The 25,592-nt window shown below is 44.2% G+C and overlaps 1 protein-coding gene and 1 long non-coding RNA gene across 16 annotated transcripts in view; one reads left to right on the top strand and one right to left on the bottom strand.

Annotated features, from left to right (window-relative positions):
* LOC111842625 (multiple PDZ domain protein) overlaps positions 1–3,833 on the top strand; it is a 47,860-nt gene extending 44,027 nt beyond the window's left edge. For all 15 annotated transcript variants that reach the window (XM_023809433.2, XM_023809439.2, XM_023809443.2 and 12 more), the window contains 4 exons: positions 107–211; positions 753–862; positions 1,744–1,867; positions 2,431–3,833. In XM_023809433.2, the coding sequence (XP_023665201.2) occupies positions 107–211; positions 753–862; positions 1,744–1,867; positions 2,431–2,577 (486 nt within the window). In that variant the 3' untranslated portion in view covers positions 2,578–3,833. The remainder of the gene's footprint in view (positions 1–106; positions 212–752; positions 863–1,743; positions 1,868–2,430) is intronic.
* A 5,535-nt stretch (positions 3,834–9,368) lies between these two features.
* LOC140593523 (uncharacterized) lies at positions 9,369–10,762 on the bottom strand. The gene is made up of 2 exons (XR_011993924.1): positions 10,668–10,762; positions 9,369–10,158 (listed from the first exon to the last, which is right to left on the bottom strand). It is a non-coding gene; the product is annotated as an uncharacterized lncRNA (long non-coding RNA).
* Between the last annotated feature and the right edge of the window lie 14,830 nt (positions 10,763–25,592).

Here is a 25,592-nt window from a genome sequence, read left to right on the forward strand (position 1 = left end):
GTTGGCTGGTATCATAGGGGCAGAGACACAGACCCTGGGGCAGATACACAGACAATGAGGTTTATTACGCATATTGACGGTCTGCACCCCACCGGTCTGTCTGCAGATGGGTGACCGGATCGTGTCCATCTGCGGCACATCAACAGAGGGCATGAGCCATACCCAGGCCGTGTCTCTGCTGAAGAATGCCTCGGACACCGTGCAGCTACAGGTACCTCTGCCCGCGCCACCTGAACCCCAACGTGAACCCAGGACCGCAATTAGTGAATACGCACACAAGCAAAAATCCAAAGGCTGCCTTCTAAAGTGAACGTGAAACGCATTAGGCTCCTGAAACGGATCTTAACCTCTCGCCGGACTCTTCCTGAAGGACTGGTTTACTCTTTACCAACAGTACTGCACATCACTGCACATCACTAGTCATCTGACTCCTTGCGGCCTGTCAGTCACCTCCCCTGCCCCCCCCAGGGTTTACCTTCCAGGCTAAAATGGCATGTTTACCAATCGTGTGGGAACTGCTAATCTCATGTTTACCATCACACCAGCACGACCAACCGTGTGTGAATCCACAGGACTCCACCTGTATGGACACCTGAGACTCATTAATCCACTGAACTGCTAACTGTAGATTATACCCATCGCTATAAATAGTTTTGTCGATTTGTTTTTCAGAGATATTTGTATATTTGTGCTAAAAGACGGTTACAGATGTGAGGAGGTTTAAGGGCACCATTGTTCACCTGTGGCCCCAGGTGGTGGCCGGCGGAGGCGACGTCAGCGTGACCGGAACTCCTCTGGACCCCCCGCCGGGGCTTCCCCTGTCAGGCCTGACGGCCGGCAGCATCTTCCAGGACGAGCTGGGGTACGAGCCGCGGCGCCTGCCTCTTCCCAGTGTCTCAGATGAGGACTAGCAGCAGGAATCCCAGCGTTAGCCACTCTGCTCCTTAGCTGATATCCATTCATTTAGTCGAAGCATATAGTAATTTTAGCTCGTAGCTAAACTGTTGCTTTTATTGAGAGTTACTCATATACCTTTTTAATCCATAACTATGCCTATATCTTTTATATATCAACTTATACATCTGTATACATAGTCACATATTATCTCTGTCCAATGAAAAACACATCATTATTTCAGGAGTGCGAAAAGTTGTATTTTCTAATAAACTACTTACTAAAGTAAACGTAAAATAACCTAATGAGACACCATTAGCACCAGAGATAGAAACCTGTCTGTACACAGACATCAGTGAACGGATTCCTGTTTTAAATGGATTTGCGTGGATTGTTGTCCGTGAGACAAGCATGTCAGTGACAAGATACAAACTAATCTCACTTTATTATTATTAATTAACAATGATGTTGGACAGCTAGCTATCTAGCTATCAAGGTTAAGTTGTTAATATTAACAATATAAAGTAATCCGGTCAAATGAACGTCATGAATACAAATGTTCACTAGTACAAGCTTAAATACTAGGGAAATAGATGACTTCATACCTTTCATTGGTCAATAACATGTCACAAACTATCAGCAGACAGAAGAATCGATGTGTTCCATCTATAGTAAAAAAATTCTCAAAAAGCTGACGTACTCGGTTTTAACCGGACAGTGACGATATAGTAGAATGATTCAGGGTAAATTCTTAGCTGTAATGTACAGCTGCTTTGGGTAAAGACACCTCTAGCTAGGCTGAGACCTGATCTGATTGGGACAGTGGGGTCACATGGGGTGTGTTTCCAGGCCGCCCCAGTACAAGACGATCACACTGGACAGGGGCCCAGATGGCCTGGGCTTCAGCATCGTCGGCGGGTTCGGCAGCCCACACGGGGACCTGCCTATTTACGTCAAGACCGTCTTCAGCAAGGTGGGATGCTCTGGCAGTGCCTGTCTCTTGGGGGCGGGGCCACAGGGGCACTGGCCCCAGCTGAAAGCTGATTGGCCACTGGAATGGCCCCTCCCCATCACTCACCATTCTAAAACATACATTATCAGTGGCTTAAGATTGTTGACCTGTTATGCCCCCCTCCACTTTAAAATGTCCTTGAATCTCCCATTTTTACTTGTAGAATTTTCCAAAATGCTTTTGTGAGATACTTCTAAGTGAAACATTTATGTCCTTAAGGACATTACAAACAGACCAAGCCTATCTAGTCTACGGTGCTCATTTGGACAGCTAATGACTAAGTGTTGATAGGAGGATTATTCTAACCCTCCATTATCCTTTGTGTCAAGAAATGTTTTCTTAGCACTGATCTAACCTATCAGAACCAGTCCCTGAGGTTTTTTGTATGTGTTTTCATCGCTTGTTGTTATGTAGTTTCTTGATTTTACTTGAATATTCTCCCGGGGGCTATTTGAGATGCCTGTCCTGGCAATGGCAGCAGCCTGTCAGGTCACCTGACCTGCCTCTTGTGTTCTTGCCGTCAGGGTGCGGCGTCTGAAGATGGCAGGCTGAAGCGGGGAGACCAGATCATGGCCGTCAACGGGCAGAGCCTGGAAGGCGTGACCCACGAGGAGGCCGTCGGCATTCTGAAGAGGACCAAAGGAACTGTGACCCTGACTGTGCTTTCGTAGAAGTCTGCTCACTGGAGATGTCCTACTCAAACAAGCATGTAGACACACACACTGAGTCACACAGGTACACTCCATTACGTAAGTGTACGTAAAGCACACTGGGACATTTGCTGTCCCAAATGCATGCTCACCCTCACTCTCGCACACATGTAATTATTTTTAGAAGACTGTGAATCCTTTTTATCTTCGTGCCCGTAAATTTTATTTACTAGAGAGAGGATTTAACGCAGCCGTAACACCCGAAAGAACCACTGAGGCGAATGCCATTAACATTTGCCGAGTTTTAACAAGAGATGAACTTTGGGACGGCGTCCAATCGGAGATGGGACCTTTCGCCCCGTGAGGGTGCTGATTCGCTCAGCCGGGACGGTATAAAATAGCACATAAAAGCTCAACTGCTGTTAAGTCAGTACGGTTTTATTGCGTGTTTTTTCTTTGTCAGTATATTATTACTGCTCTCTGTAGGATAGATGATGGAAGTAGCAGGTAGATTCTGGAAGGGGGTATTTGGAAGCTTGGGACCCATCCACGGCCTGGCAGGGATTACCGAAGGCGCACTTTGTGCTGGTTCGTCCTGCCTGTCACACCAGGCCTGGCCTCATTCCACAACTGAGCCCAAGGCAAGGACGTTACCATCACTAGTGAGTTATCCTGCGTAGAACGAGTCTCACTATGGATTGGATAGGCAGTAACGAAGACACCACTGTCTGACTTTTTAGCCCAGGAACTAAAGGACGACCCAGTGGGGTTATACCAGTGGTCACCAGTTGCAGTTCCCCGGTCTGAATCTGGAGACACCCCCCCCCGAGTTGGTTGGTGAATTTTATTGACACCTCCTTGGGTGTGGTGGACTTTGTCTTTCTGTTGCTGATGAAATTTGACCCTCGGGATAAAATACCCTCGGGCTATACCCGGCCCCAGTATAATGGTGACCTGGGGGTGTTTATTGTAGGGAGGGACCAAACCATTTTTGTTCTGGGTAAGGGGGTGGGGCGGGGCATGTTCTTGTTTGGGCGCCAACCTGTTCTTATGGATCAGATGTGTCCTGAAACCCCGAAGCGTTCACGTTCGCACTCGCGTTCGTGCAGTGGAACGTGACTTACACAGTGAAGTGATCCCTTCTGTGTTCTGTTTGTAAGTGTGCGCTTAGGATACTGTGCTCACACGCTACACAGGGGACATATAATCGAATGAGTCAGTCTAGTTTGTAAAAATCTTTAAGTGGTCCTCCAGCTGAATAAATGAAAGTAACCTTCCACCTCTGCTGTTGTAATTCATTTGGCTCTCATTTATATTTCATGCTGGGTCATACAGTGTAGATGTAATAGAATACACCATTTATGCATGTGATTTTTTTGTTCCAATTAACAGATTACTAGATAGATAACCATTATTCAGACTGAGGTTCTTTAAGAAAAGTTTACAGTAAATATTAAATAAATGCATACTATAAAGCAGGGCGGGTAAACTAAGAAGATTCCAAGAGCCCTTGAGGGATGGGGGCAGTAAAAAATTTGGGGATTCATTTGGGTTGGGGTCCCAATATAATATCCTTTCTTGGGATCCAAAATCTCTAGTGGCCCCCTGATTTAAGTAGTTTGTCTTTGATGAGTATATGGTGATGCAGTTTGGGTTGATAAAATACAGCGTGTATGAAGTATTAATAGATATGTAGATGATAGTGTATTCATTGAAACTCATGGGCTTTTTTTGTGAGACCGGATGAGAGGGAGCGTGTCCAAACAGACGCTGGGAAGCCATCTTGGCAGGTCGCACGGCACCACGCCATGTGCTGGATCCACTGGGGCCCCACGCCAGCGTCAGCCCGCGAGCGTAGCCTGGGCCCGGTCACAGCTGTCCCAGGACAGGAAGGGATTTCATCAGAGCGAGACGCCAGCTGTCCGCGGGCCGCAGCTGTCCCCACACAGCCGCCAGGGGCTGAAGCACATCTCCATCATGTCTCGCACAAATCAGACCTCAAAACACGATTACCGCCGCCTGGCGAATCAGACCTCAAAACACGATTACTGCTGCCTGACAAATCAGACCTAAAAAGACGATTACTGCTGGCTGATGAATCAGAGCTCAAAACACAATTACCGCTGCTTGACAAATCAGACCTCAAAGCACGATTACTGCTGCATGACGAAACAAACCTAAAAACACGATTACTGCTGCCTGACGAATTGCATCTTTGCAAATGCTGTTGTAATTGGGCCACGGAAGTAAAAAAAAAAAAAAAAAACCAGCAAGAGTCTGGTACTAATTGCAGTTTAGTTTGACATTGTTTTTACGAGGCTATCACATGCTGTATGGCTACACGCTACAGCTGTCTGCATCATTCCGCGACAGCCCAGAGAGACACAGCTGAAACATTTCAGGCACCTGTCGCTTTAATCGCCCGCGGCATCGTCAGCTACTTAACAGTCTGTGGACCATCTAAGGGTTATAGTCAGATGATACACCATAGTTCATTGTGCTTTAGCTCCTGTTGGACCTGTCTGGATTTTTCAGGAACTTGGGCTGAAAAGAGACAGACACACTTCTTCTCTGTAACTGGGGAAGCATGAAATAAAGATGGATCATAAGACCATCTGGATGTTGGGGTTGGGGGTCCTCTGCTTCGGCCTTTAACTGATTTAATCAGTTCAATCAGCTCTCTTTAAACATTTACCAGCCAGATGGCAAAATGCTATAGGATCTGGTGAGCATCATCCATAGTATATCATCCCATGTTGCATTTACCCCCGCCCCCCTCTTGCCCCATGGAGCCCCACCCCGGCACACCACATAAATCTACCCCCCCCCCCCACCCACGTCCGAAAAGCCTTCTCCTGGCCTCCCAGCTGCAGTCACAGTATAAGCCACACATTTCTTCCCCCCCCAGAATTTCACCAGTCACTCATCCTGGCCCAGGCATCTTGCAGCGCCCCAATGCCTTGACTGGAACCACATGGGACCCCCCCCCCCCGCCGGCATTTGCACGTCAAAGTCTCGGCAGGTGAAAACAGTGACAGATGCCAGAGGAGCGGCTGACGGCAGAGAGGCCACTGCGGGCCGACCTCAGCGGGTCTCACTCGCCATATTTTATCGCATTTCTGGGACTCCCCAGTGGCTCTTAATTAATTAAAAACAGATCTTGCATCCCGGCAATGCCGTCGTACACGCCTCAGTCATCAAAATGCAACTGGTGTTCAGCACGTGTGTATGTATGTGGTTTTCTGGATTTTTTTTCCCCCCGGTGTCTCCAAGCCTGATGACTTCCGTCTGAATCTTGACGTTTCATATAACGAGGAGCCGCGCCTCTCTTTGAAGTCACCTCTTTGAACGGGTTCGTGTTTATCCTCAGAATCTCCAGCTGAGTAAGAAGATCTCAAATAAGTGTATGCTTGGAGACACACGGGGCTGATTCAAATAAACAGTTGCATCATTTACAGTTTATTAACTCATTTAAGGTCAGGAAAGGCTTGTTTACAGAGGCTCTACGATTTTGTCTGATTTTAAAGTGTTTTCAAGAGCACACCAGACGTCCAATTAAATTAAACTCTTATCCCAGTCAAAACCAGAATCAAACTGGCCTGGATTTATTTTGGTTCCCATGGCAATCAGGAACAGGGACTCGAGTGTTGGCTGTAATGTGGTCACATGGTACAATGGGATTGGCTAGTCTAGCCAACAAGTCTAGCATAGTTCAAATATTGGGATAGTTGTAGAAATGCTTATTTTATGGTGCCATTAAGATTTAAAAAGCAATAAACTAAAATTAGTACTAGTATCAGAGGTAATAGTTAAAGGGTAAATAACTAGTCTGCTGCTTAGGGTTCATAAATTTTATGATGCAATTAGCAATAGAAGCAAAGTATTGTGAGCTGTAGACCACAAACATGAAAAACTTCCATTCAGAATAATGTCTCTAGGTCCCACTATACACATATAGTACTGTAAAACAAGTCTTATACAGTCAAAGAAAATGTTTGAAGCCTTTTATCTGGGTACTAAGTATATGTCTGCAGGAGACACAGTGTAAAATTAGAACATATGCAACTTAAGAGTAATCCAATAAAAACTAACAAGAATTTCTTCTGTTCTTCAAAAATGTCACTGATATCTTGTTGGATGGCCAGATGCACACCACTTCACTTCCCAATCCTTTCTGCAGGGGACCCAAGTCATTCTATGAATTCAGTCAGTTTCATCACCAGCTCAGTGAATTAATTTATTTCATTACTGCGTAACTCCATGAAGTTTTGTTTAGCCAGAGATGGTGGTGTAATGGCTAAGTGAAAGGAAAAAACATTGCATGGTTGCTGCAGATATGGGGATGACTTTAGAGGAGGTTCTGAAATGGCTACGTTGAAACACTTGGACAGACATAATATAGTTTTATACCTTTATACCAGCCCCATAATATACTACAGCCATTATTCAAATTCAGTAGAAAATACCCACCTCTCATTGTGATATCATTTGATGCCGGTACCAGTTTTCGCACCACTTGGAAAACCAACACCTTGACGTATTGTATTTTTGGTACTTTCTCGAAGTACCAAAAGTACGGTACCTGGTGCGGTGGAAGCGCCTAGATACTGTACACACACGGGCACATACAAACGATTACCCACTTCACATAATTAATGAACTCCAAACCACCAAATATTATAACTATGCATTTGTCTTCTACTTGTCCGTTTTTTCAACTCCCCCCCCCCAAAGAAAATGACAGAAAGTAGGTGTTTCCCTCACATTTTTCTCCACAAGACAGAAAAACATGCACGCACCAACAGGTGTTCTATTCAGAGGTACGTGAATGACAGGACTCAGCAAACGCCAGCCACAAACACTATGAGCAAACAATATCACCGGGTGAGACAAGTGTCTTCTTGTGGTGCACGAGAAAGACTCTTTAGTTCCAGGAATCCAAGTGAGCAGTCATGCTGAAAAAACATTATAAACATTAACAGCAGACTGCGGGTCAGTCACAGCATCCCTGCAAAGCTTGATCTTCTCCACTTCAGTTCAGCTGGAAAATTAAAGATATATGTGTAATTTAAGGTTGAATAATGTGTACTCTTTATATGGAACAGAAGGTGCGGCACGACTGAAATGGATTCGGGTCGCTTAAAGAGTAGCAGGGAGACGAAGACGTACAGCGACGGCTGTAACTTGATGTGGTCGGGGAAAATAGTTTCTTGGACGACAATGAAACGGAAGCGTAATTATCTCGCGTCGCGCTACAAAGAAGCGGGGCAGAAAATTGGTAGTCCGGCTGGAGAGGACAGATTTGATGGCTACCGCTGCATCTCTGAGGGAGGGGCGGCAGTTGAACTTGTACCGGACCACGGCTAATCGCTACGTTAGCCCCCAGCCTGGGGCTCCTGCTGTGGCTTCCCTAAGCGCATGCCTTCCCCGCAATGCGCGTTTGGCTGACTGGCAGCCCGCAGCCTGCCCCGGCATGCGGCGCGACCTCGGCGTGGGTGGGGCCGGCGACACGCTGCTATGTGCAGCGACGTGATCAGCATCGATTCGGCGGCGGGAACGCCTCACGCTGTGCGAGGCACATAAGTGGATTAATTGTGAGGTCATCGCAGTCGCGTTATCGGCCCCTACATCTCCTCCGCTCACATGAAAGGCTCTCTGTCTGAGAGAAGCCTACAAAAACAGGTCTGACCAGCCGGTTTCTGAGCTCACCGGGGAGAGAATGTGAGGAAGCATACCCAAGGACCAAGAGAACAAAACTGCAAGAAGAAATAGCCCCCCCCCCAAACAGTGTGACACCTTTAACAGCATGGGCATTTTACAAGTGGTATACTGTAGCATTATGAAACCCAAACGTGTGTTCTGCCAAACAGCGATGCGTTTCTATTGGCTCTCCACTCATGTTTGTTGTGAGCTGTCAGCACCGATCACAGTAATGATCCGAGACGTGTGCAGGCTGATCGGTGATAAGCGAGTTCGCTATTTGCGGTCAGAACTACGCCCTGAAAGTTAGGGGTCATGTGCTGACTAAAGACATACTTGCATGAGTGATTAACTGTGACGGTGTGCGAGCATCTTGGCCGATCCTAGTATAACACAGGGCAAAGATTTTGAAAATAACAGAGAGGCCATGATACACTTCACTGGACAGCAGAGCCATTTTAAGTAAGCAGTTCAGATTCCGGGGTAAAGTACAAAATGCAGAAAAACAGGAACAATATATTTTTTTCTTTAAAACCCTTGCATTTATTTGATCATTTCCCCCTGAAAACAAAGTGTGTTTATATTCTTCTTACATTATCCAAGCATATTGTTTAAATCAATAACCTCCTGAATGTGTTTGTTTACTGTCTTGGTGTGTGTCGTTAAAGATCAAGAAATGACTAAGTTATGCATCATTTCTGTTATGAACTTGATACGTTCTATGACAAATTTTTCATGTGAAAAAACAACCTGGACTGGTTCTTCAGGGGATTTTGTCTTTCTTTGTAAAGTAGCCGTGTAATTGTGGAATCAACTTGGTTTTCCAGAACACCCTTTGGTGTCAATGAGGACAGTGTGGTGAATCATTCCTACGATGCAGGCCAATGAAAATCCAAGCTTGACAGGAAGCATTTTGACACGTCCTGCTCTCCCCAAATGGTCGTGGGTGTATGTGTTTTAACAATCAGTACATTGTCACCTCCGTCGTAAATCTGACTGCGTGACAGGTTTTGTTAATGTTACACAAAGGTTCAGTTGTGGAGTAGCCAGTGACTTAGTATTTTGTGATTCGGACCAGATAAAAAAATTTGGACAAACATGCAAAAACATCATTAGGTTCTGGGTTTTAAGTTAAGGGATGGTTACTGTTTTACAAGTATCCAGATAACATCAGTAAAAACTTTCTCTAAATAATACTTATGTTGTTTGTAGTATATACTTGTCCAATAAGATCTTAACATTTAGATTAGAGGCAGCTTCAATATAGAGTCATGAAAGTAACTAGTCTGTTGTGGAGAGCATGGGCTGAGGTTCAGCCACACACTGGTACAGGTTTGTTCCCCATGGTACAAACAACATTAATGTACCCCCAAATGGTAAAAACAACATTAATGTACCCCCAATGGTACAAATAACATTAATGTACCCCCAAAATGGTACAAACAACATTAATGTACCCCCCAATGGTACAAACAACATTAATATACCCCCAATGGTACAAACAACATTAATATACCCCCAATGGTACGATAATGTTCCTCAGAGTCCATTTCTTGACCTTAAAAGGTATATTTACATAGAGCTAGGGTACAGCCCCAGCAACAAGTAATTGTACCCTCAAAGGTACAAAATGGTACTTTTTTTCTGACAGTGCAGTGTACTGGCTCCAAAAGTTTACTGATTTTTTTTTCTCCATAAATCAGCTCTTAGAAGACCATCCACCTTCCCTAAACTCGCTAGGTCACTCGATCAGTGTGGTGCTGTTGAATGAAAAGGAAACAATTCCGCTGATGATTATCAAGACCTAGAGTTGCCACATTCTGGGAACAGTCTTCGCATTCTGATGGTTGGTTTGATGTGGATTTGATCATCACCTGCATGTCTTCTGCTTGAAAGAAACCTCTGAAAAAATAACGATTGTAATTAGTCTTACTCTAAACCGCAAGCATAAAATAAAACGATGATGAACACATTCCTACACTCCGGTGGAAAGAAGAAAAAAAAGCAAAGGTGACATTCTACGAAGTCATATTCTCCGTGAAATGCGCTGCATTGTCATCTATTACCTTACAGAGGCGTGATATCTTTGACGGAAACTAATTAAGGTGCGATTATGTCACGCCGGATAAAGTTCACCAGTGCCTGTGTTTACACAGCACGGCTCTGACTAAGAAAGTCTAAAAAGTTTTGGATTACAACAGCACCGGTGCAGCAGGCATGGAAGGTACGAAAAGCCAGGGAAAGCATCACTGCAGGCCACACAGTGCAGCCCAGACTGCCAGCACGTGTCTGTATTGCTATGAAACAGTAACGTACAATGTTAACATATCATTAGATAGATAGATAGATAGATAGATAGATAGATAGATAGATATGTACGTGCATATGTACATACATACATACTTACTTACTTTATTGATTCCAAGGGAAATTTGTCTGATTTCCTCAATTAAGCATATAATGGTAAAATTCTGCTGTCAGTGAAATGGACAATGTTTGTCAGCAGAGATCCTTATAAGTAACATGCATTAGATGAACCAACTTGCTCGCCAACAAGCTCCACCCCAGGAGTTACGCAATGATAATTTATGCCAAAAAAACAAAAATCCCCAAAATACCATTAGCACAGAGTGGGTGACCTGAACATAGGCAAACCCAGGATCTGCCCCTGAAGAGGACTGTTTTATTTATTACAAACTAAATAGTCCATCAGCATCAACGCTGGGCCTGGACTGGTACCACAGCCTACAGCAGTGTTTCCCAATCCGTTCCTCAGGAACCTGCAGAAAGGAAAAGTGTGGACTGTCTAGTAGGGAGCTTGGAGGGAGCAAAAACGTATATCGGCTTGTGGGTCCCCAAGAACCAGACTAACAGGGATATCAAGGCACATAACGACAGCTCTTATCAAGGCACATAACGACAGCTCTTATCAAGGCACATAACGACAGCTCTTATCAAGGCACATAACGACAGCTCTTACCTGATGTAGTCAGAAAAAAGTAACTTAAACAGAAGCGTAATGAACTCCCACTACAAAGAAGAGGGGCTGTTAATTCCTATTCCCTTTGGAGATGACAAATGTGACGGTCGCTGCTACCTGGAATGAATCCTTTGTGTGACATTTGCACAAGGACAGAAACAGAATCTTTACTGCAACACAATCAAGGCCGGTGGAAATGTGTGAAGACACAGCTCGCTACAGGTAGGGGCGCCATGACAATAGGCAATTCACAACTAGGGCCTAGACAGACACTAGATACACAGGTGTAAGCAGAAAGTAGATGATAAATACAGTGCTTTGTGCAAATTTAGATTTGTGCAATGCTGAAAATACAGACATCAAGCATCAAAGGGTCAGGCCCTTCACTCAGCGCTCCTGAAGCACTTTTGGGAGTTAAGTGGAAAAGTAACTTTACTGCAAAGGCTGTAGCTCAAACCAGTGAGCTTTTGATCACAGGCGCAGAGGTCAAAGCCACAGAGCCACACGCCGCCCACCCAAATAGTGTCTCCCCAGCGCTGCTGCGTGACAGGTGGGGATACTAACCATTTTTCTAGAAGTCGCTTGAGGGGAATAGCAGATCAGCTTAATAACACTAGTAATAATCAGGGAGTGACATAACTGGTACTCAAGTATGCATTCATAGTATGAAATACTATGAATGCGAAAGTCTTAGGCAGTCAAAAGAAATGTTTAAAACTATTTATCTGGGTAGTAAGTGCACATATGCTCAGAACAAAAAACACACTTTGACATTAGTACATATGCAAATTAACGATGACACAATACAATCGAGTGAAATTTCTTCTGTTCTCCACAAACTTATTGATATCTAGTTGGACGGCTGGATGAACACCGCCTCAGTTCCCAAACCTCTCATCGGGGGCACCTCAGCCATTCCATGTGATTGTTACATTTCACCACCGGCTCACATAAGTAATTAACTTACAAAAAGTCAATGAGATATTGATTAGTTATATGAGGAGTGCTAGTGGTCGAGATAAAAAAAAATCCATGGGTGTACTGTAAGGCCGCTGGAAATAATAGGGTGATTTTAGCTGAGGTTTTGAAATGACTAAGCTGACACACTTTGACAGGCATAATAGCATAGCTTTGCACCGACATGAAGATCATTTGCACATCATTTTCTTTGGCTGCCTAAGACTTTTGCACCGTGCTGTATATGCATTTCCACTGTTATGAAAGGAAATTTCCATGCATTAATCCTTTACGCAGTAAATGTGTATTTAAGTACCAGTTATGTAAATTCCTGGTTATAATGAATAAGAGCTACTCATGTAATGTGTCAAGGCTACAGGTTTAGGGTATAAAGACTGAATGGATGTAAGGCACAAGGATATAGACACATAAAGAAAGATTAGAAAGAATACAGGTACGCTGCTGGTAGAAGGGAACACTGACAGGTTATTGCTTTCTGGGGGCTATGTCAGGAATTCAGGATATTTGTGTACCTCTAAGGCAGCTGTGGCACCAGTTCAGCTTAAGTATAAGAGGTTGTGCTTCTCGCGTGAAGATCCAAGCAAACAGGCCGGCTCCTGCACATGAGTATGTGTCATTGAGAACACAAGACGGGTCAGGTTGAGTCACTTGAGTGCCACATTGTCCCCGATTCCGCAAGCATCTCCCTGTGGCATTTTCCGAGTCCCTTAAGCCCCAAATCGCCCGTGAATCAGTGTCTGGTGTCCGTGACCTTTTCCTGCGATGCTCCTTGATGGACTTCTGCCTTGTATCTCTCGCCCTTTTACCGAACGCTCCCTGAAGCGAGACGAGTTACGCCCTGTCAGGTCAGGAGAGGCTCCTTTCGTCGTTCCTGAACAAAAATCAAAGCGAACGGAGACAGAAGAGATTGAAACGTGCCTGTCCCCGGAGTTCAACTCCCGCAAACGCATGTACGGGCACAGCGAGACGTCAAATATTTCATTAGCTGTCATCTCTGAGGAGAAATAGAAATACTCCTACTTAATAGTTTCAGCTCTATTTGGTTGCCTCGGCATGTTTTATAGGTGTGTTTTTTTTTTATTTGATAAACTGTTAATCAGACTGACTCTGTCAACAGCCTGGCATGAACCTATCACTTTTTATGACAGTAGAGAGTAATGTTTTCATTAGTTCAGGCCCAAGAATCCTTCATCCTATAATGAAATGCATGAGCCTTCACAGGATGTTTATGAAGAAGCAGACACACTGCCAAAAAGTATGTTGATAGTAAGATGTCTAATGAGCTGGTTTGGGCCTACATCATAAATTACATCTAATTTAAAAAGAGAGGTCAGAGTAATTGAAAAAAAATATTGTTCCTTTATAATTATCACAGTAATAAATATTCAAGTATGGTGGTCTGGTAACTCCGGTCTGATTTCTGGGTGCGCTGACCTTGCATGTTCTCCCCATCTTCGTGTGGGTTTCCAGTTTTACTCCAGTTTTATGTTATAGATGGCTTAGTTGGTGTCTCCAAATTGCTCCTAGTGTGTGACTCTGCGCCATGTGTGGGTAGTAGAGATGGTGCGGTCTGCCCACTAGAGAACAGTCTGCCTTATTCCCTGTGCTTTCTGCGTTTGGCCACAGGCTTGGTGCGACCTTCCATTAAATAAATAGACTGGAAAATGAATGAATGAATGAATGAATGAATGAATGGCTTACTGTAATCAATCCTGGCCTCAATCTACATTTTAATCTATTACCCAATAGCTGCACGGTTTTTCAAAACACTCTTACTGAATAATACAAATGGCTGGTTTCTGCTTTTGCGACAAAACTAAGCGTCTGTCAGAGATCAAAATAATTATATGGTAAGGATTATCATTATGTATGGAACTATCACTTCTGCGTGTCTGGTTATCTATTTGTGTACAAAATGATGCATGTACTCTCCTTGTGCTCTAACAGGCATCTTAAATTATTAATGCGTTTTCTGGGTAGCGGTTCTTAAAATAAACGCGTCCCCCTCGTGGATGTGACGCCGCTCACCGTGGAAAAACAGATACGCAGGTGACGCCTGTTTTCTCTTCGCTCCAGCCGCTGCCGTTTTGGGTCACCGTGGGGAAATTTCCGGAGCTCTCTCACCGCGTCGCTGTTCACCGTGCTGTCACTGCCACCGTTTGGCCACCAAAAAGTGACTTGTACTGAATACGTCACTTTCCTCATGCTTGAATAGCTCACCCCTATATTACGTTTTTTACGACGTAACTCGTGTTTTAAAGACGCGGTGTCATTACTCTCTGATTATGCCAGTAACTCCAGGTGGTTGTGGGTTCGTTGCAATATATCAGTGTTACTGTCAAGGGGTCAGAGGAAACCATGGTTTTTCAGACAGCAAACAGACTCTCAGGACGTGGGAATTGCAGGGTGGAGCAGGGCGATTTTCATCATCCCCCATGGGATACTTCAGGCATCCAAATAACATACAAAACAAACCTTTTAATGGCCCTGCAGAGTCATAAGAGCTGGGCCTCTGCACCCAATCTCTCCTTCATTTTCTCTCTCATTCCCCCCATCCCCAAGACCTCCCCCATTCCAAGACACATCAGCTTATTTCCTGAATCACTCAGGGTAATTTTCCATCAGAACTCGCAGATATGCTTGTTGTACAATTAACATTGATTGTGTCATTTGGATTCTCACTGACTTTGCTTACTCATTTGTACTATAAAAAATCTCATGGTTTGGTTGAGCCGAAGATGCATGCATAGGGATGATTAAAGTCTTAAATCTATCTATACATTTAAAACTACTGATTGAACACCTTTTATTTTCTTATCACAGTCATGTCTTCAATAGGCAGAAATTCCTACTGTGGTAGATCATTGGAATTCATGGACATTCCCCACCACTGATGACTGACACGAAGAAAGAAAAAGATCACTTGCACCAAATTACATAGTCTCTCAGGAAAAACCTTCCTGTAGAAAGCCCAGTGACAAATTAGCTACTAGAAAGCCTGTTTCTGCGTAATGTCATATGCAGGCACTAAAAAAGGTTGATAAATCCAGTGTGTGACTTTGTGGCTTTTTACATGAAGCTCACATTTGATGTTTTGTGGGAGTACTTCAAGATAAATAGTACAATTGTCCAGTTGCACCTTTTTTTGGCTTTCTATTTTTTGAAATGCATATTCATTATTGACCTAGGGGACGATGTGCGGCTCAGCAGGTTAGGTCACCAGTGAGAACCCTGTCCTTGGCTGAAAAGTCACATCTCCGCTGGGATCTCCGGCAAGGCCTGTCATCCATGAAATTCTCTGGGGGCACTGGGGCTCGGACCCCAGGCTTTTCTCTCAACTGTATATATGCATGTGTGTGTGTGTATGCCTTAAAGGAGAGAAGCTGGAATGTAGGAAAGGAAGCATTGCAACTATCCTCTACTCGTACTTGTACAAATAGCACTTGTACCTGTACCCATACTTGTACTTTTGTTTATACAATACTGTATCTTTTTTAACATGCTTTGTGTTATAGCAACAATGCTACTGCACTAGCTAGTATGGAAAGCTAACATCATATCAGTGTAGAATTTGCCTGTGCAGCCAGTTCCAGGGTAAAACAATTTTCATCTGTACACATCCAATGAAAAAAAGCAGAAATATACTGATGCTTGTTGGAAAATGAGTTCAAAATATTCCACTTTGCCTCATGATCCTGGCAAAAGCATCATTTTGAAGGAACGTACGAGTTGGTTAGAATGCCCTTCGGTTAACTTGCAGCCCCTGCTCATTTGCAGCATGGTCCTAGGTGCCAAACCACATGCAGAAAACATTTATGGAAAACTACTGGAGGAACTTCACGACCTGAAGTAATTGGAGATCACGCAAACACAAACGGCACATTTTCTGAACACGGTTCAGTTAAATTAGACTGTGGTTACATTACACTCAAGGCTATGGCTCCTCCTTTTCAACAACTGCCTTTCAAACAAATACCAATAATTTAATCCCAGTAATAGTCTAACAGATGTAGAAACCTAACAGTACAACAAACCAAACTGTCCCAAAGCCTTTATGCATTGTGCACTTTTTATGGGGATTTATGGGAATTGTTCTTACAGGAACAGGGATTCTTGAAAATTATTGCCAGTTATTCACACATTTCTCCATCTCTTGTCTGTATAACTGAGTAAAATATAGCTGCTGGGACAAAATATTACAATTCGCTCTCCAAGGTAACTGTCTCACTGGCTGTGATTTGACTGAGCATAAAACGTTTCTGACAGTAAAAGTCATCAACTGAATTTCGTAATGGCCTCAAAGAGAGATCGCCTCCCAGTTGCACAAGCATGCTCAGCTTACGTTCCTCGGAATTGCATTGTTCCATGCCACACTTGCTGATGCTAGTGGAATGCTACTTGGCCCCAATGATGTTTAGTCTGAAAAGAAAATAACAATGGTTGCCCAGTATCACTTAACACCGACACACCAAAAGGAATTTGCAAGATTCACGCCTTGTGCATTATGGCTTAATTCAAGGGTGTAGATAGAGGATGTGGTAGGATGCTATTTAAGCTCACCGACTCGTAACCTGAAAATTATAAATGTATTTACGTGGGTGGGCCGTGCTTATGTACCGCTAACGGAAATACCTAACATTATAACTAGGTGGAAAGTGTAGATCACTTTGTGATAGAGCCCTGTCCAAGTAATTATATAATAAGCAGAAAGTTAAAACTGTAGATGTCATTCAGAGGCACCACTTTTGCCACAGGACAAATATTGTACTAACAACCGATACAATGTCTTCAAATAATATCACCCTGATGGAAACCAAAACGTTCCCTATCAGGTGACAGGTAATGAGGCTAACCCCAACAAAGGCTACCACACCATATGTTCTTATCCTCTCCCCTGTGCTGTAAATGCCATAACGCTATGTGTGTGACAGTTGTGAAAGCATCTCCCCAACAAAATTGAGGTTTTGGTTTCACAAAGCAAAATAAAACAATAAGAAAACCGAAGGCGAATTTCGCCGTGAGAACGGATTGAACGTGTCATTGTCTACCCACCACGCCTGTAGTCAAGGCAGGATGTGTCATATGTGGTCTGGATTCTGGCTCAAGACTTAAACCTTTAATGGGTTAGTGGGATACATCTTTAGCTACGGAGCTTGGAATTTTCCAGCTAAATGTTCGAAATATAGCTTTTTCATTTAAAAGGAGTTTTACAGAATTATAGGAAGAGCAAAGTAAAACAAAGCTTTCTACATGGAAAAATCACAAGCCCCATGATGCTCTCTGCCTGCTAGTGACTTGTGTTGCGCTGCGGCGTCCTGGACGGGGGTTTGAAGTGCACCCATCGTCTCCACAGTTTACTAATTGGCTCCTCCTGCTGTGGGCTTCAAAGGCAAGCCGGTGTGCGCTGGTCCTCTTTGAAGATAAGGTCAGCACCTCAGAAGCACTGAGCCATAGTCTTCTGCTTGGCAGCAGTTATTTTACACACCAGCATGCACACAAACACCGGCCTCCGTCTGATCATGATTCTTTGTAGGTAGAAGGAGCAAGAGAATTCCTTCATAAGTCACTTTGGAGATTTCTATTGTCGTTCATACTTTTTATTGTCATTTATTCTGAAGTTCCTTTTCGGAAACCTGCGTAACGCTGCGTAACTCCCATAAGTCAACAGGGCGTGGTGGACCACCTGATCTGTCTACAGAGCCACCCACCATCATGCACAGAAAACAAACTAAATGAAATCCGGATTTGTCTTGGCACAGTTGCATAGCAATGGGCATGGTGGGGCCAGAAGAAAGATTAGTCATGAGTGGGTGAGGTGGCCACCTGTTTGGGCGTAGGACCTGTTTGACATCCACCCATTCCCTCATCAAGTACAGTCTGGATGATCCATCACTAGGACAGCTCTCTGTTATGCCTGGAGTCCCAGGTCCAGGTTGTCAAAGTCTTCCCTGTTGCTTTGTATTTATGTGGGATCAGATGAAAACTGCGGCATTAACAAAGAATTGTGGGCGAAAAATATGTCCTCTCCCATTAAAGATCAATATATTCAGTCCGGCTGTCACATGGCAAACACATATTTATGAGCAGTTTTAGAGCACTGCCATGAATAATATCCTGAGCTGAAGTTCCTCTACGGAAGCCTTCGGGCCCTCCTGTCATTCCGAGTTCAGAGACGCGATTCCTTAGTGACATTTCCTGTTCTGTAAATAGAGTGGGAGAATCAAACGATTCACTTTAATTACCGTGCGTCGGGGTGACATTATTCACATGGTGTAAGCGTGCGATTTCCTTCACCCCATCAGCAACGGCAGCCAGACACATCCAGGTCTACGAACACAGGGGGTTCGGAGAGGAATTCCTGCAAAGCTGCATCTGCCAAGTTCCGGAACATTCCCACGGGCGTGCATTACCAGCTCATTTTCATAACCCGATATGACTGAGCCCACAGTGGCTGCCTCATTGCAGACTTCTGTGAGCCGACATCTTCTTTGACACAATGGCGTGGTGTGATACGCTGTTGTTTTTTTTTTTACGGATTTGACAGCACGATGATTATGATTGAGCATTTAAAGGAAACAAACCAGACTTTCTTTGTCTTCTGAGGCCGTCAAGTCCGTCTTTGTTTTTGCGAGAAGAGCCGTGGGATGGAATTCTTTCACGTGACGTCTTTCCATCGGCCAGAGATAAAACAATGGTTGCCCTTTGTGCTGAAGTATAGCCCTCTGTCTTGTTTAACGGCAAAGAGGCTGGTGGCTGAGCTCTGTGATTTGTGCGATTCTGCTCTCTGTGGATACATTTGCCCCAAGGTTACTCTTCCTCCCGTTGAGTTACAGGTGCTGGGATAAATCACACTTACAGATGTTTAACCACTCGCACAGGACAGGGAGACAACACACAGTTACTACTCCAGTCAAAGTTAAAGCTGAATATTTTCTCTGAATCCATTCCAGATTAACCACCGAAATCCCAGCAACTTCTCATTTACCTTTCAAGTCACCTAAAATAGAAAAAAACAACTTGACAATAAACGACAATAAACAAAACAAAGGATGAAGTTCTTGTACCAACAACTCTTAATACATATAGGTGTTACACTTAAGAGATTTGTTTTGCTGATTGTATGGTATAGTTTAATCACATAGTTTTCCATCAACTAGAAAAAGCAGATTTGATGAGATTTAACCAGCTGGGGCTTGTGAGACTGGGATTGGTGGAAACAGTCGTCAGATCCAGTTATCATCATCGCTCTGGCAGCGAAGCAATGCGTCACAGCTAGGCTCATCAGCAGGGTGCAGGAAGGATGGTGGAGAACTCTGAGACAGCTGCAACTACCTGGGTAGCCTGCCTTGACGCAGCCTGAGGAATCTGCAGGCCGGGGTGTGTGAGTGTGTGTGTGTGTGTGTGTGTGTGTGTATGTATACACGAAGGGCACTGAATTAGCTGCCCCCTGCTATGTCACATTGTCACATATGGGTTAAATGCAGAGGACACATTTCGTTGTTGTGCACTGTGTGCCGTGGTGTGTCAACAATGACCATTGATCACTAAAAAAATTCCAAATATATATTCATATGCACAACAATCTGCACTTAGTCAGTCATCTGTCAGGAGTGCCTCACTCTCTGCACCCACCTGACACTCTTTGCTTCTTCCCCGGTTCCTGCTCTCCTGCTGTCACGGTGATTTAAATGGATATTCCTAGGGAAAATAATCCTGCCCCAGGGTTAACAGAAGCTTCAGGGGAGAGACAGAGACCGTTTGAGTTTAAGAGGTGGTTTCCTGATCCCGACCACGAGCGTTTGCAGTTACCCTCCAGTGTTTGAACATGACTAATTGACCTTCATACTATTTTTAGCTGGGTTTTTGCCATTGCTGCTGTTTTGGCGGGATATCCCCCTGGTGAATTGAACCTAAATTATGCAGACATTCCTCCACACAATGAGAGGCTAAGTTTAGGCTTAATTACTGTAATACACATAGAGTTAGAACTTTAACTCCGTGTTCCTTGCTAAGTGCCTGTGTTTCAGTAGCGATTATGCTGCATGCACTGATCTGCCAGGCCTTGTGGTGACCGTAGAGATAAATGACAAAAAAATGAACTCAGGAAAACAGACAGATTTTAATACTGTGGATTTTTTTTGAGAGCCAAATTTTTGAAAGGTAATTTACATAAAGCACTGTTGAAGACTGGAGAACCTCTTGTTTGTTCATGGAGCATCAGCGTGACATAGATGGTGTCACACGGAGCTACTGTGGGTGACGCTGGCTCAGTTATCATGGGCCCGAACAGTGCAGCGGGGAGGAGTTAAGCCTGTCAATGGGAGATGAATTATCAAACAAGGAGCCTGATCTTACACTTAATGCAGTGTCTCCAAGGGGCAGACCAGGACGCAGCTACTGTCTGCTGGACAATGCAGAGCTGCAGGTCTCACCATGTCGTGGGGGTGGAGGGGGTGTTTCAGAATCCACTGTGACAGGTGGCTCTGGAGACACATGGGAGAGCAATTAGCCCCCCCCCCCCCCACATACACACACATTCATACACCAGCAATAGTCTGTCACTTTTTGTGTTTAACAGGCCCCCCCGAAAGGGCAAGACATTAAGGTCAGATCAGGGGTCACAACAGGTCAAAGTGGCCAAGCAAAGGGAATAGGGTGGGGGGCGGTCGGGCACTTAGGTTCTTAGCGCCGTATACAACATCATCTGACATACAGAGCATTTCCTATTACGGGGTACAAATGTACAATACTGTGTAAAGGTCTTAAGCAGTCAAAGAAAATTTTAGTCTACTCATCTTGGTTGTAATTGTATATTTTTTTTAACAATTTAACATTAGAACATTGGCAAATTAACAGTCACACAATAAAAAAATAAACAAGAATTTCATCTGTTCTCCAAAAAGTTTCTCCTTAGGGGCTCCTCAGCCATTCCATGTATTTATTAAATTCTTCATCAGCTCTATTAATTAATGAACTTGATTTGTTAAATAACTCAATGAGGTATTGATTAGCCAAACAAGGCGGAGTATTGGTCAAGTCAAGAAATACATGTGTATAGGACGGTGTGATTTTAGGGTTAGGTTAAGTGTTGACATGGCTAAGCTGACACACGTGGACAGGCATAATGTCATAGCCTTACACCAGCATGAAGATCATTTAAATATCAGTTTCTGTGCTCATTACTGTACAAAAAGTACTGCATGAAGTGAGGAATCCATCGGTGATCCAAAAACAGTCACTGCACGGAACTTCCACAAACTGTCCCACAAAGAAGGTTCCACTCCAGCAGACATTCAGACCAGATGAGATCCACCACACAGATCGGGGAGATCCGTCGGCTTTAAAATGCCATTTTTGCAGTTTCTGTGTAGGAACATTAGGCATAAGGCTGGAAGGGGAAAGAAACCGAGGTGAATGATATTCCCTTGGATGATTAGTGGCCTTGGATGACTCCTGCAGGATCCCTGGACCCTCCCTCAAACCGAGCGAACTCCCCCTTGCTTACTAAGACTGACACTGACTGTACAGGAAGATTGCACGGTAGTCTGCAAGATTGCACTGCGGTGAGACGATCGCACCACATTTGAGGGGAATCCCAGCCACTGGCAGCAAATGGAGGAATACAAACTGAAAATCTGGGCCTTGCGTGTTAAGTTTGGCTTTCAATTGTCAGCTAGAAAATGTTAATTATGCCAGCTAAAACTGTTAAGGACAACAAAGACAAAAACAGTAAAAATTTACAAACGAGAGGAGGCCATTCGGCCCATCAAGCTCCTTTGGGGAGAACTTAACTAATAGCTCAGAGTTGTTAAAATCTTATCTAGCTCTGATTTAAAGGAACCCAGGGTTTTAGCTTCCGCTACACTAGCAGGAAGACTATTCCATACTGTAACTACACACTGTGTAAAGAAGTGCTTTCTCAAATTCATTTAAAAATGTTCTCCTGTTAATTTCCATAGAATCCATAGAAGCTTTTTAGACAAACTTAATGATAACAGTCACATTTATTATTTTTTACTAAGCATATAAGATTATTACTGAAAAAACAGCATCTATATGGTGGTCAGTTATCTTCCCAGTGCCTAAAAATAACAGCTGTTTTTCAGAGACCTCAAACATAATGACTGTAATAATGTAGCTGAATAATTTATGTGCAAGAGAGATAAACTTTGACTATGGGGTCTGACACACTTCCCAGTCAAGGGTGGCAGAGTGGTTTCGGAAAATCAAAAAATGTGAGGGCATCTCCACGTAAATCACCCCCGACCTTTGCATGGTTTATGGACAGCATCGTGATTTTATGAGCAGGTGCTGAAATACTGTTTCGAAGAAAGTCGACCCCCCCAAAAAATTCCGAGGGGGGGGGGGGGTTGGGGATAAGCTTTCAGCAGCAAATAGGGATGGTAGCCTGGAAAGTTCAAACCAGCTGAAAGAAAATTAGATGACAGACAAATCGAGAGATTTAAAACCCAGGATTGATGTCTCTGCTGTAACGAGTGAGCAGTGCATGAAAAACACAGAATTCTCCTCCAGAGGGAAAACTGTCTGTACTCTGAATTTTACTGGGGATTTATAGAGGAAGTCCATCAACTCTCCACAGATATTTAGTAAATATCCCAATATTGCCCCTATGCAGACATACACTAGTACAGCAACTGAGTAGAGGAATGTTTTGCCAGACAAGAACCTTGTTTAAATTGATGAGGCCAGCTTGGGCTATAAAAATGATATATGCTGACCCATAACATCAAGGTTTGGGTAGCTGTGCTCAGCTGGGGCTGAAGTTACACACTTCTGTATCCCATGACCTAAAATATTAAATCAACATGTATTTCATACATACCTTTCAATATGCTTATTTTAAGCATGTTCCTTTTAAATTTCATTATTCCCAATGAATTAGGTAGCGATTTACATTGGGACGGATTACCGAGCACGTTATATGCTAAAGATCCGTCTCGCACTTCCGAGTCGCTAAAAATGTTGATTGTTAGCATACTGCATGCAAATGAGCCTTTTTGGCACGCTTTGCTCTTGGTTTCCAATATTACCTGCCACACCTCCGTGATGTGAAAGCTGTATGATGAAATACCCACAAATGAATGCCTTTGATTCCTAATTCAGCCAGGGAGCGATTCAACACCCAAAAACAAAGATCAAAAAGTTTCTGCTTTTTTTTTTTCTCTCTCTCCAGGCTCAATCACTGTGGCCTTTAATCCAAGGCAGGGAGTCTCTCCCAGCGGATGGGATCAAATGGAACAGAAGAGTCTGTCAAATAGGGCAGCGTCCGGGCGCCGGCAAATCGCCCTCAGTGCTTCACTTTTGAAAATGAAGACAGATACTTTCTAACACTGCCGGGAGCAAAGATGAGCTGAGCATGAAAGAGCTAGTATGGTTCAAAATTGTGACTGAATATTGTCCAGTCCCTGACACTGTCCCCTTGAGTGGGACTCAATTAATGCATTACCAACTCAAATCAAACTTTATTTATCAAATGCGCAGTACAGCAATACATCAGTAAATGCAGGCAATGATAAAAGTTCCCCAGAGAGCTCCCTAAATTAATAAGTATGATTAAGGATAATGAAAGATATACAGAAGTAGCAAAATAGAACAAAGTAAGAGAGAACAAGAAACGTGTAGAATGTGCAAGATGACCATACTAATAGCCTGATCAGCAATTGAGTAACCTTGCTATTTTTAAGCAGGGCCATATTTGATCTTGTGTCCAGCTGTGCAAATTGTGCAACATACCAGCCAGCTAAATAATGCAAACATCACAGATGGAGTATATGAAGGAGGTTGCCGGTACCAGCTGGGGGACGGCGGCAAGCTAAAGACTCCCTTTGATCAAACGCGGACGTGGCGAGGTGCGGCGGCCCGAAGGAGAAGTGTGGAAACGGTCCGGCAGAAGAGCGCCTCGTCTCACGCTGTAATCACGCTGCTGCTTTTTCACTCTGCGCTCGTCAGTTTGACCTGCAGAGCAGGCCTTGTCATTCCCCCCGTAGGGACGGCTAAATGAAGCGTGACCGGAGAGGGCGGTCACGGCGCCACGTTCCCCTCCCAGAGCGGAGGAAGCACTGGGGTTCTCTGCAGGGCACAAAGTCACAGCTTTGCTGAATAATTCTTTGGGCTCGATATCGCATGTCCTGTGGAGGATCTAACCTTACTGTATGTTCTTCCATTCATTCATCTTCTAGCTGCTTGTCCAGTGCAGGTACAGCGGGGGCAGAACGGGGGCTTTATAATGGATGTCATACCATGAAAGCAGATCTCTCTGACACCTCACATTTATGCAGTGAGGGCTTGTTAACTTATAAACGTTTATGCTTTACATGTAAGAGGACCTCTGTTATATTATACTAGGGGGTCTTAACACAGTATTCACACCAATTGCACATTTTTGTCCCCATCAGGGCCCCCAACCACAACCACCACCACCCCCCCCCCCAACCAAAAAAAAGTCTGACCCAGCCCCCGGGTGCATCTATGTGTGTTTGTGCCTTAAAGGGGAGAGAGAGTGATATGTAAAAGGCAGCATTCCAGTGTACCTGTGCTCGTGCAGACAGCAAGCAAAACACAATTTCATTTTCAGAGGACCTGCTTGAGAACCCCAGCGACTGAGACGATGACGGCACATTCCGATCACGCGGAAGTATAAACAGGACGTCCATCGGCATGCGGTCTGTCATGTTTACTGAAAACGTCTGGTACGTGACCTAGTGTGCATCACGTGGGAACGCGGCCGAGAGGGCGCAGATACGCACCCTTCGGAGAACGCGCTTCCATGTCGACTGCGTAATGGTCTGTGCGCGGCTCCGCGGAGGTCAGGCAGAAACCGCCCACTAAGCAGCCCCTGGGACACACTAATGTGCCCTTGAAAAATCCCACACTGCAGCCCGTGAGTTAAGTACAACATTGTTTATTTTTGTTATAAAAATATCCCATCTTAAAGAGTGCTATTCAGCAATGCGTCACATCAAACGTAGGGATATTTGCAGTGAAAACGTTTTCCCATAAATGTTCCATGGAAAGAAATTATAAATAAAGGTGAACGAATAAAATGGCCGTTCCTCTTTTGCGCATGAGTAGGCTGTAGGATTTCACGTACTGCATCCGCTAACTCGGTGAGAATAACCCTTTTGTTTTGGAGAACGTTGAGGGAGCCATGAGGAACCAGAAAAGCATTAAACGTCCAGCGCTGGATGTTCAGGAGTCCGACTTTGCAGTTTCCCCCCCCCACTCACACAATAAATGACCATTGATTATTGGGATTCGATGGAGTAGGTTGCTAGTGAGTGAGGTCATTCTTGATGAACTTGCTTTACTAATGTAACCTATATGCGAGTCATTCAGTAAAAGGTATTCGACTTCTCTG

This window comes from Paramormyrops kingsleyae, chromosome 12 (genome assembly GCF_048594095.1).
Source record: "Paramormyrops kingsleyae isolate MSU_618 chromosome 12, PKINGS_0.4, whole genome shotgun sequence".
Classification (NCBI taxonomy): domain Eukaryota; kingdom Metazoa; phylum Chordata; class Actinopteri; order Osteoglossiformes; family Mormyridae; genus Paramormyrops; species Paramormyrops kingsleyae.